At 39.0% G+C, this 14,820-nt stretch overlaps 1 protein-coding gene across 45 annotated transcripts in view; it reads left to right on the top strand.

Annotated features, from left to right (window-relative positions):
- The window catches only part of Nrxn3 (neurexin 3), a 1,541,537-nt gene that overhangs the window by 753,433 nt on the left and 773,284 nt on the right, over window positions 1-14,820 (top strand). For 25 of the 45 annotated variants that reach the window (XM_063240973.1, XM_063240972.1, XM_063240946.1 and 22 more), the window contains 4 exons: window positions 6,169-6,550; window positions 7,321-7,511; window positions 8,244-8,417; window positions 12,203-12,229. In XM_063240973.1, the coding sequence (XP_063097043.1) occupies window positions 6,169-6,550; window positions 7,321-7,511; window positions 8,244-8,417; window positions 12,203-12,229 (774 nt within the window). The remainder of the gene's footprint in view (window positions 1-6,168; window positions 6,551-7,320; window positions 7,512-8,243; window positions 8,418-12,202; window positions 12,230-14,820) is intronic. The other 20 variants (XM_063240987.1, XM_063240986.1, XM_063240985.1 and 17 more) reach the window with 1 other exon arrangement.

Raw genomic sequence — 14,820 nt, 5'->3', positions numbered from 1 at the left:
AGGGCCACATCAAATATCCTACTACATATGGAATAACTTAGTGGTGATGTACAAACAGATGGGAGATATGGCTTCTAGTCTTCGTGCCTGAAGGGTAACTTAGTTTCACGAAATGAATGATAAAAATGTTTAAAACTCATCATCAACCTGAATTAATTATTCAAGAAATCCCCCTGAGCTGTTAGTGCAGACTGAAGCCTGCAAAGGCTGTAGTGAGTTCCATGTCCCTTGCTATTTCCTCTGGTTTGGGGTAAATCCCAGGATAAAGGATTCAGAGCATGTTTTCAACTGCAACCACCAGGTGGCACCATCACCACAGTCTCTCTCTCTCTCTCTCTCTCTCTCTCTCTCTCTCTCTGTCTCTCTCTGCAATGAGTTCTTTTCATTTTCCTTGAAAAATAGCATGCCCTGCAAGTACAGTCATAAAGAATTGCTAACTGAGGGTATTATTGTAGTTCCCTGTCTTGATCATTATTCTTTTATAGAATCTTTGGAATAAAGGAAATTATAAATTGTGCTTTCTGTTACCACTAATAATTAGAAAGCAGGGCTAAACCACAGAATGCCAAAGTCATCCAGTAATTTGATATTTGAAATTAACGAAGTTCTTTCATTTCCAGGCTGACCCCCTACTTCACTGCTGATGGAAGAAAGCAGCTACGAGGATAAAGCAGTTTAAGAGAGGAAAAAATTATTTTGCTTATGAGCTACAACCTCGAGTTGCTTTCTAGAGTGATAAGGAATTTGGAAGTTTTAATTTTAGTTCATGAAAGTCATAAAATCAAGGGATGAAAATAAAATACCACAGTCCCCAGGTTATTAAATAGCATCTTATTGGTTTACTTAGTAATTCCATTCATGCTGCTTAAGGTCCCCCCATGGGGCAAATTTTCAGCTAGTTTGTAGAAATGATGCAAAAAATAGGTCAAACGTACAGGAAATCAAAAGCAAGGAAAGAAATATTCATCAACCCAGTATTTTTCATTTATTATACAGTAATTGTATTCTTGGAATCATATTAAGTTCAGTTGACAGTTAATAAGGATTGATTGATTGATTGGGGTGGATTTCTTTTATTAAGAATAAATTAAAAGAATGCCTCACTTGGGTTAGTCACCACCAAATAGCAGCCTAATGGTGCATGAAGCATCCACTCTACCTAGCACTTCTTACAGCTACAAAAATTCACCCCTTTTTCCACTACTCTAGTCCAGATTGACTACTTCCTCCTTTATCCAAGCTGTGAAAAAGTCATTTTTCAAAGTTTTGATTAACAAGTTCTCTCTCCTGTTAATAAAACGGTTGATAAAATAGGATTTGGAATTATTGGATCAGAAATAGTTATTCATTCCAAGACTTATTAGGATCCTTTAATATGCTAACGTATACTGATAACCATGAATAATGCAGTGTTTCTCAACTGTATTTGGTTAAATAATTTTCCAAAACAATACCATATTTTATATCATACACTTTTACAAAGTGCTGATATCCTGGGGGAAGGGGGTTGGGAGCTGGAGAATTATAAGCAAAATGTGAGGGTTGTGTACTAAGACTTTGTAAGCCTATATTTTCTTGACTTCTGCCCTTGTATTGGAAGCCAAGAGAGGCCAAGTTTTCTTATCAGTCTGTCATCTAATTAATTAATTAATTTGCTGAACTCTAATTAACTAATTAATTTACTAGGAATCTTATGTGGAGAAATGATGATCTGACTCTGACTTGCAAATTAAGGTCTCTAATAGGATCCTATGTCAGGGCTGCTGCTGTTTCTCTGGGCCCTCTGCTGTACACTAAGAGACATATAGAGGGCGCTAAAAGTGGACCCCACTTAAAAGAGACTCGAACCCTAATTAGAGAAAAAATGAGTGATTAACTGGAAAACGATGAAAACATTTCTGAGAAAGGAAAAAATTGATTGCCACACAAATACTAATAGTGCATAATTTAGTTCCCAGGCACAATTTTAAGTATTTTACATGCACTGATACATTTGAACCTAACAGCTTCATACTGATTTCATACACGGGGAAACTGAGGCATGGATATGTTAAGTAGCTCCCGCAGGGTAACCCAGTTTAGAAGTTGTGGAGTTGGGATTGCATACGCAGGGAGTAAATCCAGAGATTATATGCTTATCCACACTCTTCTATGGGCTCTTGGGAAGCTACAGCTTGAATTTGGTTCAGATTTTCCATAGGTTTATTCTTCATCCCTGTACGGATAAGTCCACAGACGACTTATTGGCTGTCAGTGACACACGGGAGTGAATATGTGAACAGGAGCCATGGCGGTGAGACTGCTTAGGGCAGGCACTGAATGTATTATCTCTGAACTAGGTGGAATGGCTTTATGATTCCTTGGCCTTGGGGAAGAAGGGTGAACTCACTGTAACAGTTTCTGCGTGGAAATTTCAAGAGATAAATTCTGCTATTGTTTTTCTTGGACAGTGATGTGGGGAATGAGTCACATTTTTCTTCACAGACAGTACTATATACAGACAAAGGTATGGGCTTTGGAATGTACACATCTGGGTTTAGTTTGAGGATCTACCACATATTTGCTTAAATCCTGGTCAAACGTCTTAATCTCTATGAGGTAAATGCTCTCACCTTTCGTGTAGGATAATGCTAAACATCTGTAGTTTTATTGTGATGTGGTATTTGTTAGGCAGTAGTCAGCGCAGGGTCAGGCATGGTTGAATAGTTGATAGTCACAGTGTTGCTTTGTTATCTTTCATCTTGTTACTTCTCTTTCCTCTAAAATTCAAAAGCAGGTGCAAGGAGAACTTTTGTCTTTTTGTTGTTTCTCATTATAGTAAGAATATATATATATATATATATATATATATATATATATATAAAATTTTTTTTTCATTTACAGGGAAATGGGCTCCTGTAGCGACTAGTGGATTCCATTCCTTTTCTCATTGGCTCCACATTGCCCTCTCCCTTATCACCCCAGACTTAGCTAAAGCTTTTCTTTGAAGCCTAAATCCTAACTGTGTCTGTACTAAGCCAGCTCCTTCCTCCATTTCCCTTCTATCTCAATCAACACCTTACAATTTTCCCCTTGTTTTATCAAGTTGATCTCCTAGTGAAAATCCTAGTCAGCAGAATTTCCTTACACCTCAACCCTGAAGGTTAGGTTCACAGAATTTCTCTAACAGCTCCCAATTTACTTTAAAATTATTTCCTTAGGTTCCTTTTCTGATGCAAGGATCCATCTTTTCAAATCACCAGGGATGATCCTCGGTTCGTCATTTTCATAATGAATACAAATTAGTAAGATATAAACTAGTATGGATGTAAACGTCATCACATTTTAGTTCATGATCCTTTGCAGAATGACTCTGACCTCTCTTCCCATCATTCTCCTGCCCAGCCCCTGTGCCTGGTATTAACAGCCATAGCGAAGTTAACACTGAATGTTTATTTTTGTCACTTTGTTGCTTCAAAAGAGGTGGGTTTAGGTTATGTTACTTTGCAGTGTCAATTTCAGAGTAGTTTTCAAACCTAAGTCATTTTATGCAATAATTCTCAATAATAATTTATGCAATAATTATCAAATGATGGTAGCTCGCATTTTTGACTTTGAGCTACAAAACTGCATTTTTAACCAATATTGTTACTTTATTTTTGTGTATATTAAGAGAATCATGTGTCACAAATTGTCAAAATGTCACATAGATATTCACAGTACGTGATATAGGCATGATTTCTTGTCCAAACAATAACTACGACAAAAACAACAATGTGCAATGTATTAATTATTGTAACTGTCCTACTAACTTGTTTTGAAACTGTTTCATTGTTATTTTTATCTTGTTTTCTCTTTAAAATAAAAAAATAAATACCACACAGAAGCTCATAAAATGCAGTTCTGACTTCAGTGCTCAGGAGTAACTCCTTGCAGGTGTGACTTTGCTCCTGCAGAGACAAAATCTTTATGGGTCTCCAAGGATATAATGTGGTTGAATTGCCCAGATTCCAGCTTAAGGGACACAATCAGACACATTCTTGCTTTTGTCAGTTGAATTCTGAGCTAATAAACAGAGAAGGAAAAGAGATACAAATCATATCCCACTTCACGAGTGAGGATACTGTCTTTAAAATATGCTTCCATCTACTAAACCTCAGAGGTAGGCAGAGCTGCTCACTTGAGCCTAAATGAGGATGAACAACCATCCTCTACAGAAGCAAGAAGCAAGGTCTGTCCCCATTCCCATTCCAGGGATACTGTATGAATGGAGTAGCATGGGTGGTACCTTGCTCAGGCAACAGAGCAGGGAGTTTAAGGGGATGCAGCTGTGCATGTCTTTGCTGGTCATCCTTAATCTGTCCTATTATGTCACCCTTTTCTTCTGCAAAGTTGTAAAAGAGACAGTAGTAGGACTCTAGCATGTCTTGCTAGTGGACTTTCTTCAGCAAAGAAGTTAACAACAAAGAAATACAGGGAAGGGACTGCCTTTTCCTCTCTCTAATAGCATGAGGCAAAAGAATACAATTTGTTACATTTTGTTTTATTTTAAAATGTTTATATTAGTGTATGTTTGTAGTATCTGATGCTACACTCCTTGTGTAGAGCTGGCTCATGTGCATAACACATATCATTTCTTCTTTCTTCCTCTTTCCCTCCTGTCCCTTCCCTCTCCTTCTATATCTTGATCCCCTTCCCATTTAAGAAAGATCTATATCTTTAGGTGTTATTATCTGTCTTTTATTTTGTTCTTTATTTGTATTTTGGATTTCCCATATGAAAGAAACTGATACTTATGCTTGTGTACCTGATTTGTTTCGCTTAGCATTATGATTTCAAGGTGATTCCATTTTCTTACAGATGACTCAAGTTTATCCTTCTTTGGGGTAGAGTAGTACTCTGCTGTGCATAAATAGTACACTCTCCATGGACATATATGGTGCTTCCGAGATGTAGCTATTATGAATCTTGGGTATACAAACATGGGCATGCATGCGTCAGTGTAATATTTAATACGGTATCTTGGGGAAGATACATAGAAGTGTATGGGTAGGTTGAATGCAATTTCTAATTTTAGTTTCTTTAGGAATCTCTGAGTATCCCACTTCTACTCTGACCTTATGAGCAATGTTTTTTCTTTGTTATAATAATTTCTAATCTCTACATTGATTTCAAGCCCATTTTACTATGTCCTAATCACTCAGTATTTCCAGATAGAATAGGTAACAGCAGATCTAGTAGTTTATTTTACTAGTTAAACTCTTTGAGCTGAAGATATAAGAAACCAAACTCAAATACTTACATATAAAAGGGAATCTGCTGCCAGACAGTTAAAAAAATTTTTTTGCCAGATTTGTCTGGCTGGAGCTAGACCCGCAAATGATGTCAGGATTGAAAAATATTTTCTGTGCATTGTGGTTTTCATTGGGGTTTGTGGTCAATTCATTGTCTCCAAGAAAGTCTTACTTGTGTAACACATCTTTTTCCTTGGTGTGCCAGCAAAAACTGCGTTAGATTGGGCTGCTGTTAATCCAGGGTCCCTAGGTTTGTCTCCTGCATCATTCACATAAACATTATCATGGAGCTACTAGAAATGGAAATTCTCAGGCTTCTCCCCAGACTTTGGAATTAGTCCTGGCCAGGGATAGCTCCTTCTAATTCACATGCTTCAAATATGAATGGTGGCTTCCCAGTGATACATTATGTTACGAATAGAAAAGTAAATGACAATTTAGGGGCAGACATGAATATGAGTGGAATTTCTTTATAAAAGGTAAGAAATATTTGGTAGAGAATACTTGGGCTTGTTCATTGTGTCATCACAAGAGTTATGGTAACAGTGTGTTTACAGTGGGGTTTAGGACTCAAATGTTTGCTGCATGGAGAAAAGGAAGTCTTATCTTTTCTTGCGTTGCCCACAGGGGCTCATGTTTTCTGTCATATGATAAGACATTCTAAGCAGCTGCATGAGGATATGAATGTAGAGGTTTGTGCTGGGCTGGGCCAGTACTTAGCACCCTGACTGAAGTAATGTCACATGTGTACTATCAGGAGTATTTTGCTTCTGGAACCAAACCAAGAAAACTAAATATTTTGAATGGATACAGGTTCTACCTTCAAGATCTAATAGAAGTTCTCTGATAAAACGTGGTAACTTTCCCTGATGGGCCTTTTCTCTGGTTTGCGTAGGTACGATGGTGGGAGACCATACCCGCTTGGAGTTCCACAATATCGAAACTGGTATCATGACTGAGAAGCGTTACATCTCCGTGGTTCCTTCCAGCTTCATCGGCCACCTACAGAGCCTTATGTTTAATGGCTTACTCTATATTGACTTGTGCAAAAATGGCGACATTGATTACTGTGAGCTGAAGGCTCGCTTTGGTCTGAGAAATATCATTGCTGATCCTGTCACCTTCAAGACCAAGAGCAGCTACCTGAGCCTCGCCACCCTGCAGGCCTACACCTCCATGCACCTCTTTTTCCAGTTCAAGACCACCTCTGCTGATGGCTTCATCCTCTTCAATAGTGGGGATGGCAATGACTTCATTGCAGTGGAACTGGTGAAGGGGTAAGCGGAAGGGAGGGGCCACTGAATCGATGCTGGGTACCTTCCTTCAAGCCTTGCATAAACCGTGAATAGGAGGAAACTTGTTCATGCTTGCCCTGCATGTCCATTCCTGCAGGCATCCTCGTTGGTTATAAGGATCCACAAATTATTAGGGCTAGAAAAGAGACCATCATAACCTCATTTAAAAATCTTCCATTAAGTTAATGGTTTTTACTACGAAATATAGCCCTTTAAAACTATAGGCAGTTTTTAAATGCTTGGGTTTTGCAAAAGAGAACTATGGCATGGGTTGCAACCATTTCTTGAGTAACACTAAGTGCAACCATCAATTTATACTAAGAAATATAATAGGTATAGGCATTTCCAGTCCCGCCAATAGCTCACATACCCAACGTTTTAATCTCCTTCCTTTCTTCAAGACATTTTAATACTATGGATGGGAAAATAATCACAACCAAAACCAAACCAGATCCATGACTGACTGAATTTAAATGCTGTCTTCTAGTATGCTTCACCTGCACTACTGCTTGGCCTGGGTGGTATTCAAATAGTAGCAGTGCTAGAGAAGTAGACTCTGTGGAAATGAAATTATGATAAGGACTGACATAGTAGGTAGTGACTGTTCTTACAACTCCAAGCCAAGCTTTAGTGATTGTTGCCTTAGACTGGTTTAGCATGGGAGATTTGAAGCCCTCAGTGTCAGCTTGACACACTGCCATGAAACCACTTCAGGGAACTTCATGCTATCGAGTGTTTTCTGTCCTTCCTAGATACATACACTACGTGTTTGACCTCGGGAATGGTCCCAATGTGATCAAAGGGAACAGCGACCGTCCCCTGAATGACAACCAGTGGCACAATGTCGTCATCACTCGGGATAATAGCAACACACACAGCCTGAAAGTGGACACCAAGGTGGTCACTCAGGTTATCAATGGGGCCAAAAATCTGGATTTGAAAGGTAAATCTTGTAAAGAAGGCTTTCCTTCTTAGAGCATGTCTTACAGAAAAAGATTGTTTATAGAGGCAAACCACAGTTATTAATACCTTCTGTTGGTTGTTGGTATTTCCCATGTGTCCTATTTTAATATTATTGAATTATACCATAATGCCACTTTTTCAGGTTTTTATATAGAATAATAGTTCATTTTCTCTGATAACCCAGGGATGTCTTGGTGTAGAGACTGAGGGATGAGTTGATACATAGTAAAGAGGAAAGATTATAGAGCATTGGAATTTGAGTAGAGTCATTCATTGCCTGGGTAACATTGGTAAAAAAAAAAAAAATTATTAGCCTCACTCAGTTCATGTGTATTTTTTTTTTCAAAACAGGTAGTATTTTTTACTCTGTGTATGAGTCATTAGCAGTTTTGATGCCATATGTGCAAAATCCACAACATATTATTTGTAATAAGCATACAAAAAGTACTCAGCAAATGGTTGTTTGGTCAAAAACATTGTTAATCTTCATCATACTGTGTGGATAATACCTACTCTATAGGGCTGATACAATGATTTAAATTTGTGAGATGTATCTGTAATGAATGACTTATAATAAATATTGGTTTTCTTCTCGTTGCAATTTAAAAATTCTGATGTTAACGTGGTGTTGGTTGCGCCCTCTGTTATTATTTACTGCATTATCTAATGTGCTGTTATTTACTTGGCCTCTACCATCCTCTTTCCTTCCTAGGTGACCTGTACATGGCCGGCCTGGCTCAAGGCATGTACAGCAACCTTCCAAAACTAGTGGCGTCCCGCGATGGCTTTCAGGGCTGCCTGGCTTCGGTGGACTTGAATGGGCGCCTGCCTGACCTCATCAATGATGCCCTCCATCGCAGTGGGCAGATTGAACGTGGCTGCGAAGGTACAGCCTTTCTTTATTTTAAGCTATGGCCTTGTCGCAAGCACCAAGCCTCTTTGCTGCCTCTGCCAGTGTCCCTATCCTCAGTTTACCAACCCTCTCTCATTCCCATTTGCCATCCGATGATGCATTGTCATTTGTGTCTTCCGTCACTGGTGGAGTATGTCAGGACATGTGCCACAGGCTCTAGGAGTGTATGCTGGCAGATGTTTTCCAAGATCACATACTTGCCAGTAAAGAACCTTGCTTGGCACTGACATCAGACTTCTCCCAATTTGTGCTTTTGCTTCCAGAATGGCCAAAAGGCTTCAGAGACTTTTGTTAATGCTCTGACACAAGGTGGGCAGCAAAGCACGGACTTCATATTTATGTCACCTTTTAAAAAGTGCTTTTTGTTTTGGCTAAATGCAACTGCATTATGTAATGTAAATCTAGAAGGAGATAGGGAAATGATGTCAGAATGTCATGATGATGGAAAGAACCTGATCTTTATTAAGTGCTTACTAGGTATCAGGCATTGCTAAGCAGTTCCTTTTTTTGGTGTAGTGGACCTCAATGTTAGAAAGACCTGTGTTCAAGTCTAAGTAATAGCTAGGTGTGCTATTTGGAAGGATGCTTAACCTCTCTGGGCTATAACATCCTTCTTTTTCTTTTTTGTTTTCCTGTAATGTGGAGCAGTATTATTTATCTTGAAAGTTAATATAAATTAATCAGATATAATGCCTGATGCATAGTAGGTACTAGATAAACATAGGTTTGTTGTTTACAAATATTATCTCATGTGAGACATCAATAGCATTGCATGCCCACCCACACAGCATAGCAAACCATGCTTAGTCTGTTTCTGTAGATGTTCTACTCTTCTTTGAGATATTAACTGAATTTCACAAGTCAATGATAAAAGTCTTTTACAGTAAAAACAATCTAGTTTTGCCAGCAGAGAGCAGCAGTGAACACATTCCACGTTCCCTGGTAGCCTCCAGATGGCTTAATAGGTGACTCAACCTAATTGAAAGGCAGAGAGGTTGCCCAAAGAGTCACTAGGATATAGGTATTCATCCCTCTGGTTGAGCTTCATCGTCCTTTGTTTATGCAGTGTGGTGCATTTCTTGTATCCCTTGTTAATTTACCACATTTAATGAGCTCATTCATCCCCTGTGTTCCGCTTCATGGACCACTCCTGTTGCTAACCAGCTCCATCTGAGTTCTTTGACTACCGTACTGCACATTGTAGTGAAAGCTTCTCATCAGCTTCACAGACTGACTTGTCATTAGGACAACTGTGTCCCTCTGCCTAGGACTCAGCTGCCTATGCTGTATTAGCATGAAAGTGCTCACCTCTAGGGCCTTATGCCAATTCTCCTTTAGTCAGAAACACTTCTCACATTCTGTTGGCCAAATGTGGTCTGTGTGTGTACAGGGGACAGAAGCTTGGGAATCAGCAATTAAAATAGAAATGCACAGGCTCATTCAACTGGAAAAAGAAATGAAATATAAATCACATATGTAATTTAAATTTCCTAATATTTAGAATGATATAATGTGACAGATAAAATTAATTTTGTTTTAATATTTTATTTTACCTAACCAAAATTATCCCCAAATTGTCATTTCAATGTGTAATTGTTGCAAAATTATCAATAAATATATTCTAGTCTCTTTATCATATTGGGCCCTAAGAACCAATTGGGCCTTTTATACTTGCAACACATCTCAATTCAAGCAACATTGTCTTGTTTAATGCACTCTATAGGCATATGTGTTTCTGGCCACTGTATTTGAAGTACAGCTCTATAGAATATGTAAATTGGGATAAGAAGAAATACAAATATAGTTTTGGATTAAAAGGAACTCTAGATTAACTTCCATAAAATGTATAGTATAAAGTGGGAAATGGACTCCATCTAAGACAGCTTAGAGAGAAGCAGTAAGGAACATTGGAAAAAGGAAATTACCCACCAAATTGGGGGAAATGCTGCTCTCCTGACCTGCAGCTCTGTGTACAATTTTCCAGGACTCATCACATGCATTATGGTGAGTTCCGAACTTCCTGAAAGTACAAATGATTGTCAAAGCCAGATATTGTGTCTTGATGGCTCTTCCATCCAAAGCCATAGCAAATCCCATGGGCCTAATAACACTGCACTCTATTGCCATGGAGATAATTACGATTGAGCATTACCACTGCCCTTCTGGGTGGGATGAAGTGGAGGATGAGTGCCCAGAGAAGAAGGTCCTTGTTTATTGTACACAAATGACTTGGATAATTAGCCTAAGTAGCTAAGAAAAATGGCCCAAAAGTGGGTTAAGGTATAAATTACTGTCATTGAAAGTTTGCACCATTGTGAATAAGTCCTTGTAAAGGATCCCAGGAGCTTTTTAGGCTTCTGTGGAAATGATGTGGTGGGAGACAGTGGGGAGGGAAATTAAAGGCCTTGAACCTTGGAAAGACTGCTGCAGAGAGATATCATTCCAATTGCAATCTTTTTGTACACAGCATGTGACTTCCAAGAGATCCTCTGGGTATTAGGCAGTGTGAGAACCTCAGGATATTTCTTGATTTATTATTTGTATGTGCAGAATAGTGAACAATTATGGGGTGAGGTTTTTTTATCAAAAAGCAAGGGCCTGGATCTCTTTAAAATGGTGAATATGCTTCATTATCACATATTTAGGGTACATAGACCAAGACATCACATATGTTCTTGTGAAAGTCATTGAAAATGACATTTTAAGTTCCCTAAGTAATAAATGTGTCATTTTCTCTATTATATCTGGGCATGGCAGGACATAAAAAAGCAAAAGGGCCTAAAGTTATTATTTAAAATTATTAATTCACTCTTCTTTGGCTCTCAATTTTTGAGACCAAATGTATCTTGAAATAGATTTTAATTGTATGTCTAATATGTTGCAGAGTATAAAATATAGAAGTTAAATGAATTTCCCAGCCAACAACTATCTGTGACTTTTGACTTCTCTGCTTGAGCATGGTTATCTTAAAATAATGCCTGATTTAATGTTTGGCTGGTAAATATCTCTTCCTCTCCTGAGGTCCCTTTGTTGCAAGACCAAGACATTATTGTCTAAAACTGCTATTCCATCACCACAGATGGTAAACATCTGAGAGAAACACATGTGCTTCATTTTGAGACTGGAGTAAATGAATGACAAGGACAATGGTCTGATGCCTTTTTGCCCACAAATATTTGGGTTTGGTTCCTTTCTTATCAATTCAATAAACTGAGCTCTTTGGTATCCTTAAATAAGTCACCTCGATAGAATGCTCTATTCTGGTGTCATGTTTCTCCATGGCATCAGAAGAAGGGTGCGGGGGTGGAGGGGAGAGATGGGTATTCTCAAGGGACTCTTCCATGCAAGACTCCAACATGCTCAGAATTATTTTTGTGGGCTCGGTCTGATTGTGCACACGTGTCTTCCAGTCTGACCATGCACCACCCTTCTTACTGGACCATCTGCCTCCGGATTGGCTGTGTAAATGTGGGAAGGCTGTTGTCACCTGTTGCTTGTGCTTTGTCAAGTCTGTTATTTCCCTGTCCCTGCTCTGCTGACTTGGCTCTGCGGAGGCCTGCTGTACCCCTGGTCTGTGCGTCCCTGTGTCTCCTTGTCTGTGCTGTCCCTGGTGAACCGGTAGAGCACTCCTTCGTCTGTTTGAGTGATGTTGGTTATGCAGCCTGTGTTTTCATTACTGTGATGTTACCCTGGTTTACTCTACCTCTTACTAACCTCTGGTTATTGTTTTCGCTTTTTCTGTTCTTTTGCTAACAAAGTTGCGTTGACCAAAGCTGACCTGCAAGGTAGAGAAGGCTCTTGTTCCCTTATCACTTTGGACTGAAAGATGCCCTGTGTAACCTTTGATATCTTCATTTCCGAGGGCTTCAAGCTGTCACGCCTCTTAGACAGCAGCCATTGTGGGGAGGGGGCTGAAACCAGTGTTCTTCTGAAAAGGTGACAGACAGCTCATGTCAATGCATGGTGAATAACGCTCCGAAGGAAACCTCATTTTGACAGCATCTTATACTGTGGCTACTCACAAACACATCAGTCCATTCTGAGGAAATGATTAAACCTCCCCAAGTGGTGACACAAGGGATCTGACACTTTTGGATTTATTCACCACGGTTAGAAGGCAGCAATTTGAAGAAGAAAAAAGAGGGGTGCTCTTGAGTTCTTAATATATTATTTTCCAGGTCAGGAAGGTCATTTCCTAAAGCAGCATATTTAAATGCTTGGGCCTTGTGAAAGAGTGTATCATTTTCTCTTAACTCATTTGAAAGCAATATTTTTAGGCTCTTGGGAGATATTAATGTCACTGAAACATTCCAGAGATTTGTATTTCCTGTTGGGAATTCTGGTCAAGCACTTCAGTTTCCTGTTATGTAATCTAAGAAAAGGCACTCTTGGGGGGAAGAATAAGATTGTTCAGTTTTATTCCAAATACCCAATAAAATACCTCTCTGTGAGGAGTCAGTGGATATTTGCTGCCAAAACTGCCCCTTCTCCCCTTCAGGGAGACACCTTGTAAAGTCCCTAATGATCCACTGGGCTTGTTGGGCCAGGGCTCCTTGACTCAGAATGGCAAGGTACAGCACAGCCATGTTGCTATCTTCAGACTGACCCTCAGATAGCCCCTTCCAGAGTTTGAAATCAGCAAATATTGAAGTGGGTAAGGCAAAAACCCCATAAAAGAATGACTTTTTATCTAAGAGATCATTTACTTTTCTTTGATTTATTATTATATGCCATGTAGGTAACCAGTACAAGCATCTATCTCTCTGGAAGACATCAACTACTAAGGCCCTTCTCTAGTCCTCTGACTATCTGTACCTCTTTTATGTTGACCACTTCTGAGAAAATTCCGAGGTATACTATAATCCTTGAGAAAAAAGGCATACACTGAACTAATACTCTAAAGTCTGAGGAAGTTTTACAGTAATACTTAGTTTCAAAGTATGTAAGTTGCTCTTTGTAATGGTGTTTTTTTTAAATGTTCAGTTGTCAAAGAAAGGTCCATTACATAGTACTCCATAAATGGAGGAGAGGGCAAGGAGGCAGGGTTTGATCTATAGTATAAGACAACTCAAGATGGTTGAACTCTGTAGGATCAGATTTAATAGCACAAACTGCACAGCTTCATAGCCTTCTCAGCTTTGCTGTTCTTGGGAGTAAGAACTACATGGACTTTGAGATTCTGTCACCTAACACAGAGCCCCTCACATACAAACGTCAGGCATGCCAAAATAATCTTCAATCCCATCTAAATGAGAACTAGTTTGTGACAATCACATCAGAAGTGATTGATCTCTATTCCTATTATAAATTGTTTACCAAATGAAACCCATTGTTGTGTATAACTGTCATGCTCTAATAAAAAGTAAATTGTTTACCAAAATATAAGCACAGACTTGGCATCAGGATGCTTTTGATTATCCTAAATTTCTTTTTTGAGAAGGAGTCTACTCATCAGGATAAATTTTAAGTTATTACTCTGCTATCATAGGCTTTCTTCAATTCTTGTAATAATGTGACAATCTGTTTATGGCAGGAGCTGCTATTTTTTAAATTATTTTGGTTCATCTTACTCTTTCCTTGTATTATGGCAAATAAGCTTTAGGATGGAAAAGCTTTCAGTTTTTGTTTTTCTGACATTGGGATATAGGCTATCACTCATTTGGTGGCTTTTTCATGTAACCTGTAGCAAAAATTAGCATTCAGTGAGAAGGGTGGTAGAACATAAACAAAGAAAGGAGGCAGACAGAAACACAGAGACAATCATATTCAGAAGAAAATTCAGAAGGAAATGCCCTGGTGAGATAAAGAAGCATCTTGTTAAGTCAGTAGGTTGAATCCTTCCATTATTGTGTAGTTGAGTGGTGGTTCTTTAATTGTTTTAAAATTTCACCAGTGATTGTGTTATTTACATTAGCAGGAACAGAATGTCATTTAACTTAGTGGCTGATACAAAGTATCCGGTACTTGGCTAGGTAGTATGGACTCAGCAATACAGTCATTGACCTCAAATAAGTCAGTAGATCAGCCAACAGATACACTTCAGACATGCATTTGCCATGTGAGTATGGAGGAGGACAGTTGGACACTGTGAGTGGAGAATGGCTAACTTGGATGCTCACACAGTGTTGCTCAGGCAGAGTTTGAGAGGTGTATGAAGGGCAAGTGTTTCAGAAGGTTGAGCTGAGGAAGCATGGATAAGAGCTTGACTGGCCTGGAGAGCCATAAGAAGGTCAGTTGTGCTGAAGTAATGTGCCCATGAATGTGGGCTAGAAGATGAAACTGGGCAATCATGGAGACAGATGATGGAAGACTTGTTCTGTAAGAGTTGGGCTCACCCTATGGATGCTATAAAGGGGAAAGAGACTTGAGTTACATT

This window comes from Cavia porcellus, unplaced genomic scaffold (assembly GCF_034190915.1).
Source record: "Cavia porcellus strain 051 isolate PalLab524CR breed Dunkin Hartley unplaced genomic scaffold, mCavPor4.1 scaffold_31, whole genome shotgun sequence".
NCBI lineage: Eukaryota > Metazoa > Chordata > Mammalia > Rodentia > Caviidae > Cavia > Cavia porcellus.
The sequence above is the reverse complement of the archived record's forward strand: the minus strand, read 5'-3'. Positions and strand labels throughout refer to the sequence as shown.